This window comes from Sinocyclocheilus rhinocerous, unplaced genomic scaffold (genome assembly GCF_001515625.1).
Source record: "Sinocyclocheilus rhinocerous isolate Xijiao unplaced genomic scaffold, SAMN03320098_v1.1 scaffold4719, whole genome shotgun sequence".
NCBI lineage: Eukaryota > Metazoa > Chordata > Actinopteri > Cypriniformes > Cyprinidae > Sinocyclocheilus > Sinocyclocheilus rhinocerous.
This window is the reverse complement of record NW_015623757.1, coordinates 34753-49213: the sequence shown is the minus strand read 5'-3', so window position 1 is coordinate 49213 and position 14461 is coordinate 34753. Positions and strand designations below refer to the sequence as shown.

Genomic DNA, 14461 nt, shown 5'->3' with positions numbered 1-14461 from the left:
CTTAGTTCATCTCGATCTCACATTTATAATCAACGAAGCTCTCTACACTGCACAATGAATCTCTTATTTACACCCTGTCTACACTTTGCTTATGAAAGGATTCGTGAGATATGTCTGTGATACATTACTCGACGCTGCAAAAACACGTAGAAGCCTTTGAAAGCTCCCCTGAGCGCAATCACAAGTATGATGATGATCGGGTCAGTCGCACTAGTGCTCCTAAAAAAAATTTATAGTCGCACGCAGTAGTTATTAGTCGCACTGTCGAGCCCTGGTCTAATGCAACATTAGTCCCCACTGACTTTGTATGGACAAAAAAACTAAACAAAACAAAAAAACTTTAAAGTAAGACCTGACAAGCACACATTAAATTACCATTTTCTGCTTGCTGAGATACAAACTGTTGGTAGATTTTAGAGTTGGAGAGTGAGAAGCGAGGTTTGGAGAGGTTGTTGAACGAGCAGAAGGCTAAATGTGAGGCCATCAAGAGACGGGAAGCAGAACGGCGGGAAATTGAGGAAAAGAAGCATGCTGAAGAGGTTCAGTTCCTCAAACGAACTAATCAGCAACTTAAGGTAAAGCAGAGATCATCATAATCATGATTTCTGATTAGTCTATTTTTCAGACTCTTATGCAACCATTTATTTTTTAGGCACAACTGGAGGGCATAATTACTCTGAGGAATAAGGCCTAAATATTATTTGAATAATAATACACTTACTCTCATACCATTTAAATGAATAAAACCTGTATTAAAGCATCTGTTCTGAGTATTTATTTATTTATTTTTCTCCAAACAAAAGAAAAAGAACATATGTAGATATACAGGTTCATAATTCACATTTCAACTCTGCAGAATCAGGACATTGTCTTAAGTTAAAAGCGCTGAAAATGCACAGTACTGAAATGAATTAGCTGTCAGACTGTAGTTAGAATGTTCAGGACGATGGCTGGTGCCACAGTATGAATAAAGTGCACTGGAACGATTGTATCAGAGATTAACCGAACCTTCACTTTTTTACAAATCACCGTGATTCCACACCAGATGTTCCAACCTAGCCACCGAAAAGGCTTTGGAAATGGATTGATGTGACTGGGTATCTGGCCAGGTATTATCGCTTAGCTCGTTTGGCTTTCTTGCCATCCAAGGGCATTTTTCTGTTCTTATTCTTATTCTTGACATTGTGCGTTTCATAATAGCGGACCCCCACTTTCTTCACTTTCTGGGCACGCTCCAGTCTTCTTTTCTGTTGAAGTGAAATAGTTCAACAGAGAGAAAGAGATAAGTTTGGTCTCAAATTTATGTGAGATGTCTGGACTGAGGAATCAAGACGATTGAGCTGGGAGAATAGTGCATACCTCTTTAGATGTGAGTTTGGTAGGCTTTGCAGGCTCCTCATCTTCAGCTTTCCTCTTTTTACCCAAATTCACAGCTAGAAAACCAAAAAAGGACGAGTGTCATTACTCACTTGTTTGAAGCACCAGACAACCCTAATCACTGACACAAGACTCTGTTGAATATTTAGTGTATTCATATTCAACTAAGTTTAACAGTATATTTTAAATATTGTTGATATTGCGTCAACATCAATAATTAATGTTATTATCATTATTGTCAATATTTAAGTACTGTGAATATACTATTTGGGGCGAGTAAGTTTTAAATAAATTAACAATTTTATTCAGCAAAGATGCATTAAATTAGTCAAAAATTGACAAAGACATTTATGTTAAAAATATTTCTATTCCAAATAAATGCTGTTTTTTTTTTTTACTTTCGATTCATCAAAGAATCCTTAAAATGTATCACATTTTCCACAGAAATATTCAGCACACGTTTTCAACATTAATAATAATAAGAAATGTTTCTTGAGCACAAAATCAGCATATTAGAATTATTTTTTTCTAGGATCACATGACACTGAAGACTGGAGTAATGACGGCTGAAAATCCAACTATGCCATCATATCAATTAAATTTGAAAATATATTCAAACAGAAAACAGTTATTTTAAATGGCAATTATATTTCAGAGTATGACTGTTTTTTGATCAATCAAAGGAAGCCTTGGTCAGCATAAGAGATTTTTTAACATTAAAAAATGAAAACCGCAATGTATATAAGCATTTTCTTCAAAAATGCTTAATGTTATAAAAAATGTTAATTCATATAATAATAATAATAATAAATATAGCAGCAAGTAGCAATTAAAGGCCCAAGCAAAACAGGTAAAATTAATAATAATAATTAGTGCTGTCAAACGATTAATCGCATCCAAAATAAAAGTTTTTGTTTACATAATATATGTATGTGTACTGTGTATATTTATTATGTATATATAAATACACACACATGCATGTATATATTTCAGAAAAATATGTTATGTTTACATATTAAATATATTTATTTATAAAATAAATTATATGAATATAAATATAGACATGTAAATATTTTCAAAATATATACTGTGTGTGTATTTATATATACATAATAAATATACACAAAACACATTTTATGCAAACAAAAACTTTTATTTTGGATGCGATTAATCGCAATTAATCGTTTGACAGCACTAATAATAATAATAATATGTGTTTTGTTGTACATTAAATACACAGTTGCAGCAGCCTTTTGATACACAAACATATGGCATTAACTTGAGTTAGTTGTACCTTTCCATTGCAGATTCTTTGCATCATTCTGCTTTGCTGTGGTTTCATTGAACACCTTTTCAGACAGGCCTTTAGGAATTCTATAAAAACATCGAGACAACATTATAATATCAACAGATAAGAGCTAAACAGTGAAAAAAAATCAATTAATCAGCCTACTGAAATAGGATAAGCTTTAACCTTTACAGAACCCTCTCACAACCTTATCTTGACCTTAACCCTATATCATAACTTTACTCATTATATTTTAAAGTAATTCTATGTTTGTAGTTTATGTTTTGTATTGCTTTGTCTATTTTTTTATCTTGCCGTTTATGCTGTAAAGTGTCCTTGAGTGTCCTGAAAGGTACCTATAAAATATGATCAATATGAACTTAAACCTTATGGCGGAGAAGTGCTTCGACTTGGCACGATCAAGAAAATGCTTTAATTTGGCAATCTTCTCATCCATCTCTTTATTCACTTCACATGTGCTCTTCTTTTCTGCTTTGGTTGGGGAGTCAGAAACAGAGGATTCTTTTTCCTGTTGTTCACCAATCTGCTCTTCCACTTTTTCCTCGTCCTCCTCATTTTCCTCGTCTTGCTCATCTTCATCTTCTGACCAGGAGGGATCCAGTATGTCAGGTATCTCAACAGGCACAAGGTCCTCCTCGCTGAACTCTGGAGTGACGTTTATTTTGCCAAAGTTCTGCTTGACATTGCTGAAGATTTTCTGCATCTCCTCCTTATTCTGTCTCAGAAGCGTTTGATCTTCCTGCTGGCTAGATGAGGCCCCGTCCACATCCTGAGCTTCGAGTCTGTTTCCCAGCTCTTCCTGCTTGGTTTCCATCTCAGGCATTTCCAGCATCGGTTGTGCTTTGTTCTGAGTGGAAAGATCAAGTGTCAGTTTAAGACTATAAATGTTTAAAAGTGCATTAGTGTCTGCCAGTATAAAGACAGTCAAAATTCAAGTAATTTTGTTGGCCACAGTGACTTAAAAGAGGATTTGTACCAAGTAATTCAATATGAATTATGGAAGTTACATATAAACAATGTCTTCCAAGGTCTTTTAAAACAACATAAAGCTCTAATTTTAGCAAAACATGCAACAGTGATGATCTTGGAAGACATTTTTGAATATTAAAGTGAAATTTCCAAAGACTAAGCAAATTTTTTTGCTAAAAGACACGAAACTTTGTAGGATATTAAGAACAAATGTGACCCTGGACCACAAAACCAGACTTAAGTCGCTGGGGTATATTTGTAGCAACAGCCGAAAATACATTGTATGGGTAAAAATTATTAAAAATCATTAGGATATTAAGTAAAGATCATGTTCCATGAAGATTTTTTGTAAATTTCCTACCGTAAATATATTAAAACTTAATTTTTGATTAGTAATATGCATTGCTAAGAACTTCATTTGGACAAATTTAAAGGCGATTTTCTCAGTATTTTGATTTTTTGCACCCTCAGATTCCAGATTTTCAAATAGTTGTATCTCGGCCAAATATTGCCCTATCCTTACAAACCATACATTAATGGAAAACTTATTTATTCAGCTTTCAGATGATGTATAAATCTTAGTTACGAAAAATCGACCCTTATGACTGGTTTTGTGGTCCAGGGTCACAAATGTCCATTTACCTCTTCATCCATCTCGCCTCCTGGGGGCTTCACAAAAAAGGGGATGCGTCCCCTCTGCCAATCATTCAAAACCATTTTAGACACAGTGGACAGATCTGGCTCTCCACCCTGTATAAGTGGAACAACACAAAATACCAATCATTACAGCACCAACATGTACAGTATTTGGACAGAGATAAAGATGTGAACTAAAAAATACAACCTACCCCTTTTTAAAAATCATTTTGATTTGATCTCATTTTGCACTAAATCGTAGTGGTTTTGGCATTCGGGTATTGTAAATTGGCTATCCGAAGTTAAAATGAAATGTTTTCCACTGGCTTAAAGTAAGCAAACTGTCACATCTCAATCGGACACTTGAGAGGAAAGAATAAACAAATGTGCCGCGAGGACCAAGCTGACAGTTCATTTTATCAGATTCTCCACAATCAGGCCAGACCTTGAGCAGTTTTCCGGTGCGAAAGGCGAGCTTTTCCAGGAAATCCTCGGCAGAGCTCCAGGACGGAATGCGGTATGTCTTCTGGATGTACTCTGCTTTGGCCCTCTCCAGCACCGCTCCGATGTGATCCTCTGGATTTCGGATCTTCTCCACTTGAACCTAAATGCAACAGATACAAAGTGAGTGGATGAAGCTGCTGGGATTGCCAATGTGAACGGCTGACTTTGAGAGTCAAGGTCATCGTACCACTCCCTTCAGAACAATGTCAGTCTCGCTGTCGTCGGAGGGATAGACGACGCCAGGACAGTCTATGAGGAAAATGCGTCTCATTAGTGTGATATACTGCCAGACCTGTCAGAAAAAAAGAGAGAAAGAAAACAGTTGGTTATGGCATTAAGGTTGAGCTTGAGCCATCTGACAGAAAGTTCATAGATTCATCCATGACCTCCACTTAAGAAACCACAAGACCGAAAACATTTCAATATAACGAACTGCATTTAAATACACGCAATTTATAAAAACTTTCGACAAGTTAGCAAGCAGTCAATTAACTTTTAAGTTTATAAAACTAAAACTAAATAGATTGTTTATGAATGTTGCTGACTGGCCAAAGGCCTAAACAGTGATTCAGGAAAACCCAACATTTCAACATAGGAAAAGCTAGTTAACGAAGCACAACATTTTTTAAGCTATTAAAATCAAATCAAACCTATCTATCTCATAATCGAACTAGAAAGACTGTTGTAAAAAGAAAGGAAAATAGAAGACAGAAATGTCTACTAATTGAAGAATCACTCAAATCTGGGCACACGGGGGAAATTTTAAATGAAACAATTTATCATTTAAAACATAAACAGAAGAGCGTGGAAGTCCAGATTTGTTTAGAATTTGATTTCAATCTGGCCGCCGTCAGTAATGTTTTTCCTTTGCCTTGCACTTTCACTCGCTCCCTCTGAAAACCATTTCTCAGTTCCATGTTTGTAAAATAAGAGGAAAAATTTGACAACATAAAGTAATTTCACACAAAAACATGAATACACAAAAGTTGCAGCCAAAAACCAAAATGCTGGAAACTTAAGCCGTTCCAAATGTTACCACATGTCAGGATCTGGCAGGTAACCTTACACTCACCAAAAAAAAAAATCTGAATCATTTGATGTCACGTACAAGAGGAATCACTCAATCATCTGATGTTCATGATCAGTACATGGACAAACACAAGTATGTTATTGGAAAAGCTCATCAAAAATTATAACTTTTGAAAAGAAAAAGACTTGAAATACAGTGTAATGGGTTATTATTAATTTTTTTTAGCCCCGGGTTCACATCTTCTGACAACATTCATATACACTGTATGGAAAATAGCAGCATGAACATTGTGTTAAACTTCTCCTTTTGTGTCCATAGGGGGAAAAAGTCACTCAGGTTTGGAATGGCATTAGAGTATGCAAACTAATCATAGACTTTTCATTTTTGGGTAAACTAGCCTTTAAGAAAAAATAAAAAATTAGCACCAAACAGAGATAAAGGCATGTGATTGGCAAATTACAGAAAATAAAAAAAAACTGCCTTTTCTCCTCATTCAGTATGTCTATACAACAAATAATTATAATTATTATATCAAATTACTTTATTATTATTATTGAAAAATATTATTTTATGTTATTATTTAAATATGAACATTAAACAAATCAATAAAGAAATATATTACTATTGCAAGAATATTATTGTACTGTAAAATAATGATAATTTTATATTATTTTATAGAACAAGTATAATTACAATTCCAAAAAGCGTCAATTTATTTTTCTCAGAATTCACATGGATCCTTATTTTCAGGTAGGAAAATATAGAAATCCATATGTTAAAATCACATCTCTGAGATGGAAAGAAAAAGCTTCTGAGGTCTTACCTTTGTCTCACCAGCAAGGGGTGCCACGTTACAGACTTTTTTGGAGCGCAGGGTATTGATAACAGAGCTCTTTCCAACATTGGGGTAACCAATGAAGCCAACACTGATCTGCTTTTTATCTGAGTGGAGCTGAGAAAAAATCAATATGGACATGTTAATACTAAGCAAACGTCATTTTGCAAAGCAGCAATTAAATAGAAGAAATACACACATACTGTCAAGTCCTCTGATATAATGTTCGTTTCATAGTATTGAGGTCAGGAAAACAAGACGATCTTGGATCAACCCTTCTCCTAATAATTTGCACACATTCCCTCTCACATTTCATTATACACATTTAAAAAGGGGGCCCAAGAAATAAAGACTTGATACACAACCTACAAAGGCCTCTTAAATGTCATTACACCTGCAGATTTATATTGCACGCATGGCAACTGTGATATTTTTGCACCGCTGTTTTCTAACTCCTAAAAGAGTGTCCTGTCATATAACCCTCAACAAAATTTATGTTATGTAAGCCCTCTCTCCTTTTTAGTATTTCCAATTTTTTGTTTACGGCTGTGCTCCCAAAAATAGCTACGAGGCAGATGTGAAGACAGGACAGGAGCCCAATAGCATGGGAGGGTGGGGTGCATCTGGTACCCAATCAAACCACTGCTCTCAACATCTGTTGCCATTACGGACCAAAAAACAGACTGACCTTGTCCTAAAACTGCAGCTTGAGTAGATAAACGATGTGGATCTAAACTGTTGTGCGTTTAAAACCTGTTGCCCCATGGTTTCCAAGGCACGATAATGCGTATAAGCATTAAACATACGCTGTAAATGTTTAAAGCCGCACCTTGCCAAACTGCCGCAGGAGCTGGATAAGGGAGCCCTTGCCGAAGGAATTGGTAAGGCTGGCGTGAAAGGCCAAAGTGGGGTATTCCTGAGAAAGAACTGCAACCCAGCGTTTCTACAACATAGACACAAGAATAAGCAAGAATGAAAAACAGTTCACATATAGAAAAATAAGTGTAGCATCATCCTAAATGTTAATCAACAACAGTATTCATAAAGTTCCTATGAGTGAACATCTCTTAATAAATCACATTTCAACGTAAATTCAAGAGCAACGTGAACATATAAACATACAAATAGGCTACTATATAATACCTACCACTATGGACAAAAATGTTTTGGAACACATCTCTTAATTATGGAATTCAGGCATTTCTATTACCATTAAAATGATAAAACTAAGCACCTAGCCATGCAGTCTACATTTCTAAACATTAGTGGAAAAAACGGGCCATTTGGAAGAGCTCAGTGACTTCAAGTGTGGTATAGTGCCACCTTTGCAATGAGTCATTGCCATTGACTTCCATAGTATTGGGGTAAAACACTATGGAAATTAATTGGGACCATCAACTGTTTGTTTACCAACATTCTTAAAAATATCTTTTGTGTTCAACAGAAGAGCAAAATTCATACAGGTTTGGAACATGAGGGTGGGCATTATGTATCTATTTATTTTTCCTACTCATCATATAACGTAAAATCATATAATAATAATAATCATCATATAAAATAAAAAATTTGTAATATAACTTATGTCAGTTTCTGCCTTTAGAAACCCCAATTTGATCCTTTTGACGTAGGATGAAATCCATGGAATTTAGAATCAAATCCGGTTGTACGTGCGGTTTATAAATTTCTAACTAGGTCTGACACTAGAAGTGATCTATGAAATTGTTTTTGATGAGAGAGAACAGATAAAAAAGGGCACAAGCTGCCCAACAAGAATCACCACAGAATGATAAGCGATTCCCTATCAACAACAAAACTAATGGGTTTCCCAATCATTTGCCTGTTAGGTTTACAAAAGACCTCAGTCATAAATCTGAAGGGGGTAGGCAAATGCTTTTTTGGCTTGAATGAAAAGGCCTGCAGCTTATAAACAGCTGGTGTAACTCCCTCATTCCTTGTTGTTGCATTTCAGAATCACCAATAACAAGAATTACAAACAAGAATCAGATGTGAAACAGAAAAAAATATCTGTCAGGGAAGGAGCCTTTAACTGGTTAACTATTACAAGCCAAGATAAACATGCCTGTCTGTCAGTGAAACAAACTCCAGAGACGGTAGAACAGGACACATTGCAGACAGTGGCCTTGTTCCAGAAACCTAGTGAGATGCCTTGCTGTCTACTGCCTACATAGGTGGCCCCATACATCCTAACTGTTGTAGAAGAACAAAAGTGGCCATTTCGGATCACTCTATAGAAACTTGCTAAGCTAACAACACGATATTCTAGTTTTTTCTAATTAGATTTGAACAATTCACGCCATGTCATAATTCCTGTAATTTCGAGATGACAACACACAACATTAAACATGGAGTAATTCATTTCCTCACTCGGAATTATGCATTTCAATGCCAACATTATCAACACCTAAACATGGCACCTCAATGATTCTGCAGTGGTCACATGGTACAAGTCGTAGCTCTCAGTAAAGTTGGTTAACAAGTTGTAATTACAAGTATATTTATCATTACGACTTTGACATTTTTTCCACCAACCTCAATGGATGGTGTTATGGTGATTTCTAAGGTAATGACACATGAATACAATTACACAGCACATCAAAAATGTTGGGAAAATAGTTTTTTAATTAGATTAAACTACCAATATCAAATATTTTATCAATACTTTTCACTACTGAATGAATAAGTATATTTATAATTCAGATTTCTGACATATTTTCCACCAACTGCAACAGGATTTCAACAGACTGGTTTTAGCATTTTTCTAAGATGACAACATGATACTCCAATATGCAAACAAATACACAGCACCCATATATATTAGGTAAATAATATTTTTTAAATTAGGCTGAACTACTTTATCAATATTCTTTTCCACTGAATGAATAAGCAGATTTATCATCAAGATGTCTGACGTTTCTCTTAACCCAGCATAAATGGATTAACAGAGGCTGGTGTTAGCATGTTGCTAAGCTAATGTCCCAATAATAACAGAATAGTTATATCACAAAGGTAACATTCAGTTTTGTAATGCTTACCTTTCTGAAATAAGACACTGAGTTTTGACATATGAAGGTATCTTACAAAGCTTCTGAAACTATGTCAACTTATAATACTGCCTACATAGGGAGCTCAACAGATTTTGGAATTGGTATTAGTATTCCACTTTCATTTCTTACCGTAACCCATGTGGGAATGAGGTCACACTTATTGAGCACAAAGATGAGGTGTTTCCAAGATTTCTCCTTCTTCAGGTAAGACTCAATGCTCTGGGATCGAGTGCCCATAGGGTCCCGAGCATCTAGCACCTGGATAATGACGTCTGAAGAGTCGATCACCTGCACAAAGCATGGTTCATTTTAGGATGTGGCGTCAACTACGGTTTTTGTTAGAACTTTCAATGAGTAAGGCGTTGGGAGATGGTAATAACTACCTTATAAAGCTCGCCCCAGATCCTCTTTGACTGCCCCTTTTTGAAGATTTCCTCCCGAGCCTCGTCCCTGCAGTGACGGGAAAATGAAATGGCTTTATGTCATGTCATGATATATAAGCCATTTTGCTAGAAAAACAGGGCTATAGCTTGTTTCTGTAGTAAGTACAGAACTACATATTTTCATAATCTCTAGAAGGCACTCGCTCACTTGACTCCGCTGTCCTCTGACACCAAATCACGGTCTTTCTCAGCAATGTAGCTCTGAGCAGAGACCTCTGCCTGTTCAGCAAAGTCCTTCAGCTCTCCCACAGACAAGGTGGGCCTCTTTCTTTGTGCCTTTGGCCCAAACGTGGTTTCAAACGTCTCTGTGTCCAGAATGTGCACCTTGGAGTTCTAGAAGAACCAGCAGAAGATCAACTGACAAACAGATCTCATGAGAACTGTTTTATCCTCTTCATCATAACGTTCATAACTTTTGGAATTTCTTTGATGATGAAGTATCTGATATTTCAGCTCTTGCAAGCATTTTGACAGTTCTCTGTGCTACCATTCCTTATGGGAGAGCAGAGTGTACTCATCTGCACATTCTATATGGCTTACAAGAGTGATCATACAATTTTGTGCTACACAAAACAACATGATTTCTTCTATAAAGCATATATTAATATGGCTTTATTCACATTGCGCATAAACCTATTTTGTTTCCTTATCTTGAGGACTGACTTTCTGTCAAGTGGTGAAATCAGTTTGTTTAGACAGTGTAGCCTGCACTTGATCTACTATAGTAAAGATTTAAGCCTAAACACGATGCTAAGTGACATAATTCACTAAATGAGGGTAAATCTGTGTATTTGGCCACAGCTCCAGAAAGCACAGCACACTGTTGAAAATGGAAAACTTTAAATCCGATCTGACCGTTTAGACACATTCCAAAAAAATCAGATGGTAATCTGCAGTTCTCAAACTAAATGCAGATGTGGTTTACATTAGGTTTGTAAACACCAGCTTTCACGCATTCTTGTGCATATATAGAATGTTGTACCCAGTACTGTTCCAAAGCTTGTGGTCAGTATGGTTTTTTAAAGACATTAATACTTACATTCATTAAGGATGCATTAAAATGATCAAAAGCGATTATTCTAAATAAATGTTGTTATTTAACATTCTATTCATCAAAGAATCCCCCCAAAAAAGGATCATGTGACTCTAAAGACAGGAGTAATGGCTGCTGACAATTCAACTTTTTGTCATCACAGGAATAAATTACAATTTTAGAAATAGAAAAAATAGAAAAAGTTACTTGAAATTGTACTAGTATTTCATAATATTACAGTTTTTACTGAATTTTGGATTAAATAATTAAATAAATAGCCTTAAGAGCAGAAGACACTTTAAAAAATACATAAAAACTTTTGAACACTCGTGTATATAGAACATATGCTTTTACAGCTAATTTTAATATCGTTAATATACAGAAAAATATGCCTTAAGATAAAATACAAAACAATAAAAATACAAAAGCCAAATAACAATGAACGAAACTTCTTACAGTTAAAGTCTATAACTGGACCAGGCCAAATTGCAATCTGTAATGACCTAAAAACAAAACAAAAGTGAAGCCATACCACTGTTGCAACAGAGGATGGAATAAAACAAGCAATTTACAGATCTTGTCAAAGCCAGTAACATTTCTCGTAAGAAACTGTACTTCTGGTAAGATTGCATTTCTTCGGAACAATTGACGTGGATGATAAAAAACAACCTGATTTGAGGCTAACCACCACATCACAACATGTTCAAAATATTTCTGAGAAAGAGAAAAAAATGTGCGCAAACAATGGACATTATGGCACATGCTGGAGGAGCGGCTCAAACACCACAAATCAAAAAGGGAGGATGAAAATCAATAACTGACACAGTTTTGCCAGTTCCCTGCAACCAAAAAACAAAAAAAACAAAAAAAACATAGCGAGTGTGTCACAGTCCTGAGACATAGAACAAAAGTAAATTGGGACGTTCATTATGCAAAGGTTTTGCTCACACATGGAACAGTTTAGATGTTGAAGCAAATCAACAACATTTGTAGAAGAAACATGAAGAACAGAGCAAAAGCTTACATTTTATTCTGAGCACATATTTTTTTGCTCTGTTCTTTACTACTGGCAGACAGCAGGCCCTTAGATGCCAAAGAGCAAGTTCTATCGCAGGTCAGGCAATGTCCTCGCTAAACCGTCATGACTAACAAAATCACTGTGCTGTTATCATGGCACAACAATTGTTCTTGCTGTGTTTTTGTCGTAGTACCGCATGTGTTACGTGAGATTCACAAGTTACAAGACGTTTAGCCAAGGGGTGTTGTGAAAAACAAATTGTAAAAGTTTAAATACAAATGAGCAAAGCCAGTTGTTCACAGGAATTTGCCAGAAATGAGCAGCTGATAAATCAAGTCAGAAAAGTACTTTGTGAAGTGGCAATTTTCCCGTTGGGAGTCTAATGTCAGAAATATTTTTGCTTTAATTAGGCTATATTTTTTAGAATCAAATGACAACACACAGTATCATACTATGACTCTTCTAAATTTGGAATGATCTACGCAGTCAGATTTTTGTTGTTGTTTTAGTGTACCATAAAAACAGCACATCTAACGTCCCGTTAACTAAAAGTATTATTAATCATTTTAAGTCACTAAAATGAAATAAGGTGAAGTAAAATATAAATATTAGATGAAAACCTTAAAAAACTTGTTGCTTAAAATAATTACTAGAACTAAAATAAAACATATTAAAGCTAAAAAGAAATATGTATAAAAAGAGTATAAAAATTACAAAACCACCAAACCAAATTTAAAAGGAAAACGGAAAATTTTTAAATGAAAGGCAAATAAAAAATATTAATCAACACTAATAGTATAGAAATGTTATATACTCATGTAAAGCCCAGAGTTAGATGTTACCATGTTGCTAACGTTGTATTATAATACTCGAATAGACATAAAATTGCATTAAATTGATTTAATAAATTTTTTATTGACACTTTCTGGTTGTAAGTAAATTATAAATAAATTTAGGATTCACGATACTACTTTTTACTGAGCTCATCACAATGCATTACTAGATTGTCTGCTCTGAAAAACAATGAGCATACCTATCTTCTCACATCACGCCACAGGATTTTTGTATAAAAACAGCATGTATGTGTAACTTGAGTGCATACTCACATGTGCTTTTATTCGGTCATGCAGCAAGGACATTGGTAGCTTGCTCTGTCTCATCACTACTCGGTACGGATCTTTCTTTACCGCGTTCATCTCTTCCTGGAATTTCTGTAAGGATGACTGCTTGATAACACGTGTATTGGCTGCACAGGAAGCATATGGGAAAACCAAAGAAATATTCACATAATCAGACATATTTACATCCAATATGAATTCTGAATGGTATGACCACAGAATAAGTGGCCTATAATATTATTTGGAAAAGATGGCTGGTTCCCTTCAATAATCAAGCATACACAATAAGACTAATTAAAACAAACAAAAAAGGAATTGCTCTTACCAAACCACTTGATGTTGGGCTCAACTCTGGCCACAGTTCCTGGAGCAACTGTGCTCTGGTACTGCAAGGGCTTGATCACCTTACCTCGACTGTTACTGTGGCCATATAAATAAAAATATCTCTGTTTCATTATTATTTAAAATGTTTCATTTTTGTTAGGGTTGGGATTTGTTTTTGTTTAAAATAAATAAATAAGCTCTCTCTATGATTAGTGTTTAATGCATATTACTCCATCTAGATGTATATTACGTTAATTTTTTTAATCAATTCTGTTTATTTTTTCTTTCTAGTGTCTTGTTACATACAAATGTATGTAAGCACCCAGAGCTACTAGAAACTAGAGCCCGACCGATATATCGTTTTGCCGATTTTATCGGCTGATATGATCCTGTCGCAGATATATCGTTTCTGCGAATATGGCGCCGATATGAAATTTTTTTTACAGAACATAAAACGCAGATAAAATGCTTGTAAATGGTGTAATTACGTAGTTTGTCCAGCTCCATTGTTTGCTACTGGTGACCTGGATGAAACACTTTAAAGCTTTCACCCAAAAATGAAAATTAGCCCATAAATTACTCACCCTCAAGTCATCCTAGGTGTATATGACTTTCTTCTTTCAGACGAATCCAGTCGGAGTTATATTAAAAATTGTCTTTGATCTTTCAAGCTGTTTAATGCCATTTAGCGGGTGTTGCATGCATTAGTCCAAAATAAGTTAAATAAAAAGCGCCCATCCATAAAAAAAGTGTCTCACACGGCTCCGCAGCGCTGAACTCATACGTCATCCGCCCGGAGC

General features: G+C 35.3%; 2 protein-coding genes across 2 annotated transcripts in view; one reads left to right on the top strand and one right to left on the bottom strand.

Moving 5' to 3' along the window:
• The window catches only part of LOC107733506 (axonemal dynein light intermediate polypeptide 1-like), a 5699-nt gene extending 4955 nt beyond the window's left edge, over positions 1-744 (top strand). Inside the window, exons 5-6 of the mRNA XM_016545197.1 lie at positions 411-575; positions 653-744. Of these exons, the coding sequence (XP_016400683.1) occupies positions 411-575; positions 653-694 (207 nt within the window). The 3' untranslated portion in view covers positions 695-744. The remainder of the gene's footprint in view (positions 1-410; positions 576-652) is intronic.
• LOC107733428 (nucleolar GTP-binding protein 2-like) overlaps positions 736-14461 on the bottom strand; it is an 18050-nt gene continuing 4324 nt past the window's right edge. Inside the window, exons 3-16 of the mRNA XM_016545073.1 lie at positions 13663-13757; positions 13326-13465; positions 10317-10501; positions 10109-10175; positions 9855-10013; positions 7490-7603; positions 6649-6777; positions 4983-5087; positions 4737-4895; positions 4298-4405; positions 3052-3533; positions 2672-2751; positions 1360-1433; positions 736-1247 (exon numbers count right to left, since the gene is read on the bottom strand). Coding sequence (XP_016400559.1) covers positions 1113-1247; positions 1360-1433; positions 2672-2751; positions 3052-3533; positions 4298-4405; positions 4737-4895; positions 4983-5087; positions 6649-6777; positions 7490-7603; positions 9855-10013; positions 10109-10175; positions 10317-10501; positions 13326-13465; positions 13663-13757 — 2032 coding nt within the window. The 3' untranslated portion in view covers positions 736-1112. The remainder of the gene's footprint in view (positions 1248-1359; positions 1434-2671; positions 2752-3051; positions 3534-4297; positions 4406-4736; positions 4896-4982; positions 5088-6648; positions 6778-7489; positions 7604-9854; positions 10014-10108; positions 10176-10316; positions 10502-13325; positions 13466-13662; positions 13758-14461) is intronic.